The sequence below is a fragment of the Equus caballus genome, chromosome 7 (genome assembly GCF_041296265.1).
Source record: "Equus caballus isolate H_3958 breed thoroughbred chromosome 7, TB-T2T, whole genome shotgun sequence".
NCBI lineage: Eukaryota > Metazoa > Chordata > Mammalia > Perissodactyla > Equidae > Equus > Equus caballus.
This window is the reverse complement of record NC_091690.1, coordinates 59,809,554-59,825,136: the sequence shown is the minus strand read 5'-3', so window position 1 is coordinate 59,825,136 and position 15,583 is coordinate 59,809,554. Positions and strand designations below refer to the sequence as shown.

The window sequence follows — 15,583 nt, the reverse complement described above, 5'->3', positions numbered from 1 at the left end:
TTTCCTGTCCTCCTAAAAGCCACCTTCTAAAGCAGGACAGTCCTGCTGTTGTCCAGCCCTGCCTGTGACTCTGGGGCTGGGGAGCAGTGTTAGGAAGTCCATTTGGTCACAGATCAGCGACTTGGTCTCTAATTAGCTGATACACATTAATCTCCATGACTCAGTCCTGTTGGGTTTTAATTTGAGAACAGGGCTGTTGTTTAATCAACCTTTAAAACCCTAACAGTGAGAATTCATTACAATACTTGATGTGACAGTACATGTACAGATGTTAAATTTGCTGTTATTTTAAGACCATTTCTCCATTATGAGATAGCCAGATCTTTCTCTCCCCATTGTTGGTAACAGATGGAGTAATATAAAATAAAGATGATATATGAAACCACTTATTAACAGTGTAGTTTTCCTGGTTCTCCAATCTCTACTGACAACTTCTGAATTCACTGCTACTCCACACACACCCCACACACACACACCCCACACACACATGCACACACTCCCTTCTTGTCTCCAAATTTACAAAGAAAAGAGGACCTATCAAGTGAGTCTCCTATTTGCAAACCTTAAACGTACCTACCTCTGCCCCTGACATATTTTTTTATTTCTGTCCCAGTTCTAGAGTTGAACTTCTCAGCTTGCTCCCCCCACCTATGCTTTAAATGTCCCCACATTTTTAGGGATTTTATATTATTAATTGTCCTCTATCATTAATTAAATCCTCCTAGCCTACCTGGATCCTAAAATTAAACCACCAGTTAAACAAACAAACCTCTGTGACTGACCTCTGTATACAACATACAAATCTCATGAATCACAAAAGAAAAATGTGAAGAAAATCACTAAAAAATTGTTTGGCATGGTCCAAAATGCCATAAATAAAGTCAAAACTAAATGACAAAGGGAAAATATTTGCTACACATGTCAGTGAGCTCCTTTCCCTACCTTAGAAAGCACTTTTATATAAATCAATGAGGAAAAATAAACAGATAAAAATGGACTAAGCACATGAATAGGTAGCTTGCATAAAATACAAATATATATCACTTATTGACATATGAAAGATGTACAATCTCACTCACAATTAAAGAACTACAAATTAAAACATAATGATGCCAATTTTCATCTATAGGATTGGCAAATACTAAATAATGTCATAGCATCTTTTGTGTTGATGCAGATGTAGAAATATAAGTAATTTTCTCTGCATAGCTTTGTTCACCATTTAAATTATTTTTCATGATCATAAATTACATTTTTGGAAAAATAAAAATACTATCTTAAAAAAACCTCTCATGATCTCATTTTTTCTCAAGATATAGTTTTATCATTTTCCATTCTTTATTAGTTTAACTTCCCAAAAGAATGACTTACATGCCAAAAGGTTTTTTTTCTCACCTCCTACTCACTTCTTAGCCACTTCATTTCATTCTGAATCTGCTTTTCTTTCCTCATTCAACCATCTCTTGCTCAATCATTAATTACTTCCATCTCAATAAATCGAAAGGCCTTTTCAGTATTATTTTATTTGACCTAGAATCATTTGACACTGGTGGTATCTCCTTTAAACAATCTCTTCCATTGGCTGGGATGACAGAATATTCTCTGGGTTTTCCTCCTATATCTCTGGATTTGCCTTCTCCTTATCTCCTTTTTATAGTTCATTTTTTTTCCAATTATTAATTTTTGGGTTTTTTTGGTGAGGAAGGTTGGCCCTGAGCTAACATCTGTTGCTGTTCTTCCTCTTTTTGCTTGAGGAAGATTGTCCCTGTGCTAACATCTGTGTCAGTCTTCCTCCATTTTGTATATAGGACTCTGCCACAGCATGGCTTGATGAGCAGCGTGTTGGTCTGTGCCCGTGATCCAAACCTGTGAACCCCAGGCCACTGAAGTGGAGCACACAAACTTAGCCACTATGCCGCTGGGCCAGTCCCCCTCAACCAATAAATTTTGAGGTTCCTCAAAGCTAAGTTTTTAGACTTCCTCTCTTTTAATCCTACACACCCATGTCTTCTGTTAATAAATCTAAGTTTTTCAGATGATTCACTCATTTTTATTTTGCAGCCCTTTATACCTCTTTTGAACTCCAGACTCACATATTCTCCAGCTTTATTGGCTATTTTTGTATTTGAAATGCACAATAACTCAATTTATCCAAAACTAAACTCATGATCTGCTCTCTACCTCATAGCTGATTCTTTTCCAATTGTCTTCATCTCAGTAAAGGTACCATTGTTCGTCTTGTTATATAACATAATAATCTAGGAGTCGACCTTGACATCTTTCCCATACTCCTCCACAATATCCAATACATCAGCGGCACCTACAGACTTTTTTTCGACTTATGGAGTTGTACATAATTTACAAAGGTTGCACATATTTAATGTATACATTTTGATGCATTTGGACATGTGCATATACTTCTGATACATCACCACAAACAAGGTAATAAGCATATTTTAATTAGCAAGTAGCTCTTGATCTGCCACCTTTTTGTCATTTACACTGCGTTAGTCCATGAAAATAGCATTTTTGTTAGGGATACTGGTTGCCCTGTATCCACCTTACCTCTTCAAATTCATAATCCATACACCAGAGTTATCTTTTGGAAAATCATACATATCATATTTTTACCCCCACAAAAAAAGACCTTCTCCAAAATACTACAAGGCTGAAAATATTGCTTCCTAGGCTCCTCGCCAAACTTCTTCACACATGCTCCCCTTACTTTCTGCGCTCAACCCACATGGTTCAGAGAGTTTTGCATATGGTCTAAGGCAAGTGCATCCAACAAGTGGCTGTTTATAGACTGAACATTATGCAGTTAGTCCTGTCTTCCCAATTCAAATGTAGATAAGCAGTAAAACAACTCCAGGCAAAGTGGGACATAGTTTGACTGGCTTTATTTGCATTATGAATACATAACAAAAATCCCACCAATTTTCAAGGCATTTTACTAAGTTTATTTAATTTTCAAAGAATAACCTAGAAATAACAAAAACAAAAATAAAGCAAAATTAAACTGAGCTTATCAGTTTAAGTGCAGAAAGTGTAAAAACATTTACGTTGCTAAAAGACTTCTCTTTTTGTGATACTTAAAACGGCCAGCAGGGTGAGAAGTTGGTGTGAGCTTGTCTCATCTTTTAACCTCTTTGAGTCTCAATTTCTCTCCTATAAAATGGGGATATTATTACCAAACTCAAAAGCATCTAAAACTTGACATATCCAATATTGCTTAAGGCATTAAATTTCTCTCTCTCTCTCTCCTCTTATCTATCTCCTCTCCTCCCTGCTCCCTTCTTCCCCTTCCCACTCTCTTTCCCTCTCTCCTTACCTCCTGGAGCATAACAGGAACTCAATGAAAATAACTTTCTTTCATATTACAATCAAGTGACACTGCATGGCCCAGTAGAGGACAAGTATACTTGTTTTCAAAAAGATTTAATTTGGAATAAATGCTCTGGTGATTTGCAAGGATAAAGACTAATATCAACCTCTGGGTAATAGCTACTGTCGTGGTTTTAGTAGAACAATTGTTTGTAATTTTATTCGCAAAGATATTTATTACAGTGAGCTCTTGTCCTTTCTATTTTGAAAAATATTGATGTGGAGTGACCTTCTACTAAGAAAAACTGGCTATAATCCTCAAATCCAGTCATGGACCGCATAACAATTATTCAGTCAAAGACAGACGACATAAACAATGGCGATCCCATAACATTAGTTATGTAGTAGCATTATATAATAACATTAGTTGTGTAGTAGGTTATATCATAGATTTGTGTAAATACTCTAGGGGAGGAGAAGATTTCTCTCTACCCTTCTAGGTTTTCCTGGCTGGTTTAAGAATTAAATTGACCTGAGAGATTAACAGGAGAAAAACAAACAATACGTTTAATAACACGTATACATGGGAGAAACCCAGGAAAACCAAGTAACTTGCAAAAATGGCTTATGCCTTCACCTTAAATATCATACTCATCTAAAGAGAAAAGAACATGTTGGGTGTAGGGAGGATCAGAGGCTTCAAAGAGAAGGTAGGCAATTCACAGGACAGTGAAAGGAGTAAACCTTTGGAAAATAAATGTTTGGCCACACGGAAACAGAAGAACACAGGGGAAGCCCAACAAACAGACTCTTCTAGGTTCCTCCCTGTCTATCACCTAGTTCATGTTATGCTAAGGTGATAGCTTGCTTCCTGAGACAGGTTTTTTTAATCTGAATTCTATTAGGCAGTTAAAGGGAGGTAACAAGAAAAACTTTTGGAAGCTTTTTGTTTCTTAAAAATAATCAGCCTAAAATAATTGCCATGTTAAAGAGATACATTTTGGGGTGGCAAATTTTGTTCCCCTTCAGTACACTTCTATTATGTTTGCACAATGATGAAATAGTCTAAAGATGCATTTCTCAGAACATATCCCCATCATTAAGTGACGTATGACTGTAGTTTTGAAATTTAAGTACCTTTCCTATTGTGGTCTGTAACAGTCATCATATTGAAGGACAGAGATTCTTAATTCAAATAGATAAATAGTTTTGGTTAATCATAGATGAGATAAAACAATCTTTAAATAGTTAATTTGCTAAAAATTGGTCCTTTTTTCCAAGTTCATATTCAGGTTTATAACTCGTAAATAATATACCTCAAGTAATATTTTCCCAGGTTAAGAACTAAAACACTGTATCCATTCTAGAAAAATAAGCCCCTTTAGAAATGTCATTACTGCTCAGATTATTGATTCCATCCTGCTGTCAGGGCCAACATGTTTAGCAAAATTATTTCAGGGACCTGGACAGTACATTATTATTGGCAATGAGACAGCAGATTGCCCAGAGCTCAAATGAGAAGACCCAGTGGCCAGGTCTATATCACTCTAACAGGCTACTGATGTGCAGGACAGATGGTGAGACATGTTGACGGATGAGGCTGTCTCAGCAGCAGAGTTATCTGAGTCCTGCCAAACATCTTAGTTGAATGACCTATTAAACAAGGTTGTCCCAAGGCAGCTGGAAAGAATTATAAGTAACTACAGCTGTTAAATGTGGAATCTCCTAGGAAGTTCTGAATATAGATTTTTTTTCTCATAACTTTGACTTCTGGTTTCTAAGAACCATCCATCCAAGTGTGAGTTGGGGGCGAAGAGAGGAAGGAGAATATAGAGAGACTGGGAGAAAATATGCAAACAAAATAGTCTGAAAATACTAAGAGCAGTTATAGGGGTAATTGAATAGGAGCTTTTAGGAGGGGACATTAATAAAAATGCTAACTTAAGTTTGAATTATCTGGGATACTTTCTGTACACACCCAGGATCTATGAAGAACTGGGGTTTGCTATCAGATTATAACTTCTCTCCTGTTTCTATTCTACAAGAGACAGGCTAGTAGAGAAAAGCACTGGATTATGAGTCATGGTCATTGGGCTCTTGTGCGACCTTGACCACGTTCTCCAAACTTTGGGGTCTCACTTTCCTCACCTGTAAATTGCAAGTGAGTAGACGTTCTAAATTCTCTCTTACAACTATTAAATTTGGCTTTTCTGCTCACATCCCTAGACCTCCACTTTTATGAAGAGGATTTCTTCCAGCTTACTGAGAAGCAGTAGAACACAGTCCTAATTTCTCAGTCTCTAGAGTTACACAGACTTATTTTGAATTTTGCCCTCATCACATGCATCCATATAGCCATGTTCATGTCATTATTACTCAATATTCACTGAATCTTGGAGTCCTTGTCTATAAAATGGAGTTGATCATAGTACTCAATATGCAAGTTGTTCTTAGATTTACTTTTTTTCATACCACTTATTACAACTTCTATATAGCTTATCATTTGAGAGGTCCACAAGGTCCATAAGGCTGGTGATTAACGTCTGTTTTATTCACTGATGTATCTCAAGCATCTTAAAATATAGTAGCCACTCAATATTTGACAAATGAATAATTAAATGAAACAATGCATATAAAGTACTTGGTGTAGTAATGGGCACACAGCATTTGATAAATGATCTTATAAATGGTCCTGACAAATGGTTTTATTAATGCCCACAGTGCCATTTCACTATGAAGAAGCAGGAATGGAAAAAGCAGGGATATTTCAAAGAGAAGCTGAAGAGGATTGAGGACCATATTGCCATTTCCAAATATTTGAAAAGTATCACGTTACTTCCAAAGAAAAGAATATGATCTAAGAGGTGGAAACTATAGGGAGACATTTTGAAAATTCAGAGTCAGGAAAACTTTTCTAACAAAATAGTTCAAAGATGAAATGAACTGGTGCTTATGTGAATGTTGAATTATTATTAACCAATTAACGAAGGGATTCAGAAACCTCACAAACGGTTAAAAATCTATTATTCTATGAATTAAATGATTTGGAGACAACTTAGAAATAGCATACACCAAATAAATCTTAAAATATACAAAATACTGAATTTTGGCCTTGTGGTGCTGCTGGCAATAAAAATACAGATAGAAAATGACAAATATAGTAAACACCAATCTATTTTCCTTGTGTACATCTGATCAAAAAACATTTACTTGTTGACAAATCATATGACTGAAAAACAAATGCTGATAATTTGTCTTATTAATGTTGGCAAAGCATCAGATAGGAACTACAGAACCCCTTATCTCCTATCAGAAAAACAGGACTGTTTAAAGCCAGCTTCTTTCTTTCCCATTGTGTTAGCCCAGGTAGTAACGCTGAACTTTGCCATTTAAGAATATTGGCAGTGGGAATGTTCCTGGGTTTTATGAAACCAGCCAGTGCATCACTCTCGCCAACTAGGGACGATTTTAGACAAAATGTATGACATCAGTGAAAAAGGAATCTCACTCAATATCATTTTTATGAAGGATAGTTGGCCTCATACTAAAATAGTCCCATCAATCTATTGCCATCAGATCAGACAGAAAAGAATTAGGGACATAAAGTGGCTGTCATAAAATGTAGCCAAGCACGAGCTAAGTCTGATCACAGAAGGTCAGTTAAGCATTTGGAAAATAAAGGAAGCGTGTTTTCTTTAATGAGCCATCAAAAGTTAATAACAAGTGAGTTGGCTTTCTATTTTGGACAGTAATATTGAGAAAGATGCAGTGGTTCTAAAAGTTTTCTCTATTCTTTAAAATGGCTGCTTATTGAGACAAGATATGGGATAACAACTTTTTAAAGGTATGGAATGGTGAACTGCATTCACATGTTCAAACTATGGTGTCACCTTACTGATTGTGATGGTTAATTTTATGTGACAACTTGACTGGGTCATGAGGTACCCAGACATTTGGCCAAAGATTATTCTGGATGTGTCTATGAGGGTGTTTCTGGATGAGATTAACATTTGTATCTATACACTGAGGAATGCAGATTGCTCTCCCTAATGTGAGTGGTCCTCATGCAATCAGTTGAAGACCTGAATAGAACAAAATGGCTGAGTGAGAGGGACCTCTTCCTACATGACGGCATGAGTTGGGACATTGGTCTTTTCTGGCCTTCAGACTTGAACTGAAACATTGGCTCTTCTTGGGTCCCAGGCCTGCCAGCTTTCAGACCAGAATTATATCATTGCTTCTCCTGGGTCTCTCTCTATATATATATTTATATATACCCACACACTCCTGTTTCTATTTCTCTGGAGAACCCCGACTAATACACTGATTCAACAGCATCAGCAAGGAATGAGCTGAGTTGTGCCAATCAAATGGATTATCCATATAATTAAAGTCAATCCTTGTAGAAGTCAATCTTTTAGAAACTTGTCAGGTAACAATGTGGGTGATCAGGTAATGTAATATCACTTTTGCAATATAAAATAATAAGGCAATTTTCCAAGGCCTTTAAAAATTAGTTCTAAAAGCAATTCCTCACTTTCAAACTCCAAATTCTATGATTCTATACTATAAAGCAAACTTATGTAGCCATTCTCAAAATCAATTTCAAAAGCAAGAGCAAAAAGTTTAAAATGTTTTTATTTCCCAAGGGAATTAAGCAAGTATTTAAGAACCCATCCCATTTCCTTACAGTCACTTTTTTGTCTGAGGACTTAATGACTCATCATTTTCATGTGTTGATTCCTGTTATCGTCATTAATCAGCACGTGGCCGTATCTACTTATTTTCCATGATTATCTCTGGGCTCTGGTGTTTTATGATATCTAAGCTCTACCTCCACTACACAGATTAAGATTCCAAAGCATCTGTCCTTCTGTGCCAAAAGATGCCCTTGAATGCTGCCAAATTCCCGGCATGACCTCCGTGTGAATTTTCTCATTGTCACTCACCTGCCCAGAAGCAGAAATTCTCCTGCCAGACCCAGGCGCCTCATGGCCATCAGCAGACCTCTCACCGTCATGCCCTCACAGAAGCAAGCCACCACCCTGGCCTTGGGCAAGTGACTCCTGAGCTTCTTCAGCAGCTTATCGAAGCTCTGCTCCCCCGCATTGCTGTAGATTTTATAAGAGTGAGCGATGCAAATCCCTTCCTTGGCTGACATATCTTTGAAAGCTTCCATCCCACTTTCGCCATAGTTGCCTGTGTAAAAACATAGATAAGCAGAGAGGTAGTGAAATGAGTGTGGTGGATTCACTGGGTGCAATTAGAATGCAGAAGTGCTGGAAGCATGAAGGTCACTTGATAGTGTTGGACTCGGAACCAAATACCTGAATGAGTTTTCGCTCTTTCACTGACTTGCTCATTTTGGGCAATTTACAACGGAACTATATTATACACATATGCATTGAACTTGTAAAGAATTCCACAGAGAGAGAGAGAATTACATAAAAAGTACAAGTAATTCAGCTCCCTCCTTGGCTCAAAAAAGCTCATATTCTAGTGTAAGATGATAGAAGACATTTATCTGCTGTTTTTTCATTCTATCTCACTTGCCTTTGTTTCTCATTACAGGATCATCTCACTCTGATTCAGGTTTTTCTGTTTGAAGACACAGTACATATCTATAACTCATATACCTTACACAGTATAGATGTCATATAAATATCTTATAGTGTATTATATCTTATATAGAATATTATGTATATTTCATCAGTAATCATGAGAATTTATGGTTTCACCCCAACTGAAAAATCCAAATCCTTGACTGAGATTTTAGTCTTGTAACAGATAAATGTATAAACTTAGATAAATACTTAAATTTTGACTGAGATTTTAGTCTTGTAACAGATAAATGTATAAACTTAGATAAATACTTAAATTTCATTCTTTACAACCATTAGGAAGTCAGTGATATGGAGGAATAATTCCAAAGTCCTTTGCAAAATCTGGGGGTAGGGACTGATGCTGGTCTTTTTAAAATTAATGAGGATCAATGTTGACAATCAACTATATGCTGGGAAGTGTACCAAGATCTTTATACACAATCTCATTTAACTCTCACAGTAATATACTGAGGTATGCATTATGGCCTCTAGTCTACAGATAAGAAAACAGATGAGGCAGTCAGTTTACACTTGCCCAGAGTTACATACCCAGTCAGCCGAAGACTGCACTCCATTTACCGATCTAAGAGTGCAGATTCCACTCCCTCTACATTTCTTTGGCTGACTTTTAGAATACTCAGGAGCCCAAATATGTCTGCATTTCTCTTTCCCATTTAAAGGTCATGATGCTTCAATTTTAGATATTTTTGGAGCCTTTTAAGGCTCTATAAATCATCCAATGCTCATTTTCTGAGTTTTCAAAAGATTAGGTAGGTGAAGGGGATTGATTTGAAGAACACAGGAGACTAGTACAAGACAAGCAAGCTGTGGGACATACAAGGAGGTAACTGGCCTAACAGTCAACTAGACCTGGGAATTGGAATAGTATCAGGAGGAGTAGATCTCCAATGAATAAGTGGATACAAGACATTCAATTGCATAGGTTTCATTATATGAATATAATAGAGATAACACAAATAACTATATCTGTATAACATTTTGAATTTTGGAAAGTCACTTCATATATATTCGCTGACTGCTCCTTACACGAACTCTGTGATAAAGGTATATTACATTCTCACAGCTGATAAAACTGAAGTTCACATTTAGCAAGGAGGTGGCGGAGTCTCGGTTTGAACACCCATCTGCTCACTCCTGGCCCTGCCTGTACCCTGCTATAGCACGGAGGCTTTGCTGCAATTGAGATCCTCAGACTTGGAGGGTGGAGATTTGTCTAGTTTTCTCTTCGTGAACAAACTGTAAAGGGCAAAGCAGAGCAGGCCAGCTTGAGTCCCAGCCAAAAACACCGTGGGCCAGCTGCATCTTTCCTTCTTCTCCAGAATTAAAACAACAAGAAGCCTCTACCATGATGGTAGGTGGGCAATGCAGTTATTTTGCAATTAACAAGGTTTAAAGGGCTCTCTCTGAATTAAAAAGTGTGCCAAGGGGCCTAAATTACTAGTTTTATACTAATCTGAGTAATCTGATTTATTTTTAGCCAACCCTATTTTTCAACCTACTCTCTTGCACTTAATACTTTGATTAATGCTGATACATTCGCATAAATAATTTGAAATTAGGTACACAGTGATTGTGATGGCAATAATGGAAATTCTCGATACATTCACAGTTAAAGAAACAAACAAAAATCTGACAAATTCATCATCTTTAGCGCCTCTCCTAACAACTTTGTTTTAACATTGCTTTTGTTTACACAATAAGTTACACAGAAGCAGCTTTTAATATGGGGAGAACTTCCTTATTAGAGATCTGGGTTCAAATTTAGTTTGGATACTCTCTCTAAATCTCAGCTTTCTCACCTAAGAATCAGAGGTAACACTGCTTAATATATGGGTATTTTGTATATTATATTTAACATATGCAAAATATCTGATAGGTAGCCTGAACCCAATTAATTGCACCTATTGGGATTATAAAGAATGTTCTAGGCATACTTAAGCTGCTATCTACTGGAACATCTAAAACAAATAATGAAGCAAATGGCATTAAAAATAAACATCAGACAAAAGAATAAGCCTAAACTAGCAGCAGCAAATACAATTTTCTCAGAGCAAAGTCCAAACAGTACTCTTTAAAATTAAAATAGGAAACAGTTTTAATATATGTGTGACATAAAAATTCTGCAGAATAATAATTTTGACTTAATAAAAGAAACACACTGTAAACAGGGAATTAAAAATGGCAATGTGTATTCCAAATATCCCCCCAAAATTGGGAAGCCTGAAGTGTTGAGATTTTCAGTAGCTGACATAAAAACTGTATTCTGGAATTATACATTTAAAAATAAAGGAGAAACTACAAAAAAAGTTCATAGGCTTCTCAAAGACAATGAAATAGATTTCAAGCAATGTATAGAAAGAGGTAAAAGCTGAGGAAGCAAAGATTTATTTTTTCAACAGAGAAACAAAAGTGCTCAAGAAAGGAAGATAGGGTGTCAAATATGAAACTAACATGTGACTTCATTTTAATTGACTGGTGGAAGTAAGAAGGAATCCATCAGATAGTCTTCTTCAAGCAGCAGAGGGTTTGTGATTTGAAATTACAAGAAAATGTAATTATAGCCCAACTTGACTCTTACTCTTAGCTCACACTATTTTTAGTTATAATGATGTAAATGTTAATTATTGATTGTCAACTTTAAGAATCCATATATATACAGAGTGGAAAACATTACACAATACAATATATCTTTATGAACCTTTACAATGAAAGTTAAAGAGAAAGACTGTAGGTTGAGAGGCGGAAGCAGGGAGAGCTAATGGGAAGGGAAAGAGAATTAAAATCCCTCGCTCACCGTTTGGTAGTCAAGATGTACAGAAAACAAAAGAGAGATGATCAAGGGAATCATTTCAAGCTACAAAAAGTAAATGAGGACTAATCTAATAATATAACTATATTAAGAGAAGAAATGAGAAGATACATGAGTTAAGAGATAATGTCTACTGTCCATAAATTAAAAAGTAGACATTTTAAACAAAGAAAATATGTAGTCATGCTAGTTAGAGATGTGGAGGTGAAGACCAGGAAAAACCCAAAAAGCCTAAAATGCTCTTTTTACTTTAAGCCCTTCTACATTATTTAATTTTAAAAAACATGAAAAAACAAGTTTGATGAAAAAAATTTAAATAATATTCTTAAAAGTTATTGAAATTGGAGAGCAGATGCATAAAATTTTAAATAAAATGCCAAGAGAACATCACTGAATAAAGAAATTCAGCATGCTGATACTGAGGATAAAACTTTTTCTAAAATTTCCTTGAAACAAATGTAAAAGAAGTAAATATTAATTTATAACTTTTAGATTACTTCCTATGTTTCCAGTGAGATATACCCACATGCAATTATTGTTATACTATTCCTATTATGAAAATAACTTAGGAATTTGTAGGTAGCTAATTTTGTAAATAGCATAGGGAAAAACTAATTAGAATCAAATTTTATTTCAAATGATTACTTAGCATTTTGTTTTGGTTCCAGGTTTCTATCACATCAGTTGGATTTGGCCACATTATTTTCCAAAGCTATTTAATTTGTACATGTTCTTTTTTCCATTTCAACCACAGAATGGGGGCCTACTGCATGCAAATGTAAAATAGGACCAGGGTTATTCTTTTTCTTATAACTTGAAAAAGCAATTCTGAAGCCCATGGTAGAATGCTTAATTCACATTTATTCTAAGAATAGGTGCTTTTAAGATCACGTGAGTCATCTTTAGTATACCAGAAGACTTTAGAACAGAAGTGGTTTCCACAAGATGTCACATATCAAAACAAAAACAGAAAAGTCCAGTTAATGCTCCTTCCTCTCGTCGAATGACCTCCTACTTAGTGATCCTTCAATATCAAGTTCAAGAAATTCCTCTGCAAAGTCTTCCCTAACCTTCCTATGTACCCCTTCCTTTGTGCCTCATTACAATAGAAAATTGTCTTCACTTGTCTCTGCTCCTACAAGACTGTATATGGCTTCAGGATACGTTATTCACTTTTGTATTCTTAATTCCTCACAGGGGCCTGGAAGATAACTAGCACAAGTTGAATAAAACAATAAATGAATGAATGAGCAGTACAAAGTAATCAATACCTATGAGGAATTTGCCAGATGAAAATAATTATCCAATTGATTATAGATCTAAAATCAGAATTGCAACATTTTTGTCTAGAATGTATTGCTTTAATGAACGATTACATAATATTCCACTTACAACTTGAAGAACAAAGTTGTGTAATGGTCAAAACATCTGGATTTTTTCCTAAGGACTTCAGTATTCTCCTGGATAATAACAGATTCCAATATTTCAGCCTCAATTACTTTTTAAAGCTGTTGCCTTCATTAGTACTGTTTGACCTGGATTGTGTCAGCCGGAACCTGGAAGTATCTGCCTCTATTTGGGCCTACAAAGTACACATTGAAAACAAGACTTCTAAAGAATAACTTTAAATCTTTCTTCCAACCTGAGAAACACAATTCATTTGAACTTTATATTTAAAGGCACTGAACAATCCTTTAGTATGTAATGTGTAACCATAGATAACTGCTATTTTCAGGTCGTACAAATTCACTATTAGTAACTACTGTGCCAGTGTGGCTTAAACCCACGTTTGGATAAACATAGTAAAGTATGGAAACATAGAGAGGATATATCTAGTAAGTGAGATATTTTTCTAGCAAAATATCCATTGGAGATAAGGTGCAAATTTGTAAACCTTACATTTGTCTGGGAAAATGATCATGAGAATAAAAATAAAATTAATAGAGTCATACAAAAAAAGGTACAAATTTTCTTTCTTCTGACATTCTTTTCCTTTTTTCTATTGTACTCCTACTTCTTCCCCCACAATCAGACCTACATTATTCCTTGCACAGAAGCTTATGTGGTAACATAAACTTTTATCATTTCTTATGTTTCTTTTTTTCAAACCATACTAACGATTATTTTTTGGGTCTTATCTCTTAGTATGCCCTTCCATCCATACCTTAGGTACCCCACATGCTCCCAACTTATCTACTTTTATTCATGACATTCTTTCTACCTGGAATACTCTTCCCCCATTTCTCCCTGTTGAATTCTTACCCATTCTTTCTGGTCCAATTCCATTGCTCAGACTGTAAACTTATTTAGAATGTAGACCACATCTTCTCCATAATGCCACCCAGCGAATGACAGAACTGACCTACTCCACCATGCTTTCCAAGGATCTCCTTTCAGGGATAGTGTAACCTAGATATTCCTTCAATGGATATCAATTACTTAATTAATTATGTTCAAGTGTAATACTGGGCACATGGTAGAATCTAGATATTTACACATTTTAGCCTATTGATTTATTTCATAATCATGAAAAGTATAATTTTTGTTACTTATAATTGCTAGAAAAGTTTATCATTATGGTTCCTTCACCTTTATGACAAGGCTGATCATACTAATGATTCATTTGATGTTGAGAACTTCATTAAAAATGCAATCCAGGATATTAACACCTTCCTATAATGTGTTTCATCATGGAATTAGACTCACTTTAACATGGATATTGTGTATTCTATATTATGTACACATATTTATATATTACATGTTATATATATTTATTTATTATATTTTGGATATATTTCTACATCCTACTTTCCAAAACTGTAAGCCTTTAAAGGGTAGTAAATACATTTATTTAACTGCATAGCATCACATAATAGGCACTCAGGGATTTCTCGAACAGAAAAGGTGGTACAGAAATATAGGTAAAGAGTAAAATTTGGGAAGAGTAAATTTATTTGTTCAAATACAATCATCAAGTGGATGCTAAAAAAATGTAAGAACTACTCTTTCAAAAAGTATTCACTTTAGAAAATATTAATGCACTTTAAAGAAAAGTATTGAACTTGGCCTTCCACATTGGAATGTTTTTTTCCTTTTAGTTGGTTCAAATTATCTCTTGCCAAAAAGGAAATGAAGATTCTCAATATAAACAGTAATTTAAAAACACCTTCCAAATGGCGTTTACTACTAATATCCTGTTGCTATTATAAACAAGGTATTATATTGACAACTTTTAGCGAAGGAAAATGCTGCCATTTTTCATAGAAGTTACTGCCTGGCATGATACCATCCCCCCAAAATATGTCTGGGCAGGATAAATCAATCAGTATCTAATTACCACTTCCCGTCCTTTCGTGGGGTCATAAATATTCATCAATGGATCTCAACCAAAACTGCCCATATTGAGTGGGCTGTGTCTTAGTTAAGCTGGTGGTTAGCTAAAACAGGCAGGAGGGGCAAAGCCAGAGAGAGAAAAACCTTTTCTCATTTTATTACTATCTCTTTTATAAATACATTTCTCTCTTTTTAAATGTCTTTTTCCCATTACAGTCATACATGCGAGTATAGCAATTTCAAACTCTACATTGCACGCACTTGTTTATATTTGCCTCCTGCTACTAGACATAAAGTTCTTCAAGGTAGATATTTCTATACTCAAAACACAAAGAACACATATACATATTTTTGTTGAATGGAGAGAAAGAAGGAAGTTAAGTGGCCCAAGGAATATTCCTAAACACAGTCATAGAAGTCAGATCTAGGTGTTTGAGATGCTAGACATATGATTAATGGAAAAATTTTAGAGCTAAAGGACTGGAGCAACAAC

The 15,583-nt window shown here is 35.4% G+C and overlaps 1 protein-coding gene across 6 annotated transcripts in view; it reads right to left on the bottom strand.

Annotated features, from left to right (window-relative positions):
- The window catches only part of GRM5 (glutamate metabotropic receptor 5), a 474,085-nt gene that overhangs the window by 281,897 nt on the left and 176,605 nt on the right, over positions 1–15,583 (bottom strand). For all 6 annotated transcript variants that reach the window (XM_023645596.2, XM_070273228.1, XM_023645593.2 and 3 more), the window contains one exon: positions 8,274–8,523. In XM_023645596.2, coding sequence (XP_023501364.1) covers positions 8,274–8,523 — 250 coding nt within the window. The remainder of the gene's footprint in view (positions 1–8,273; positions 8,524–15,583) is intronic.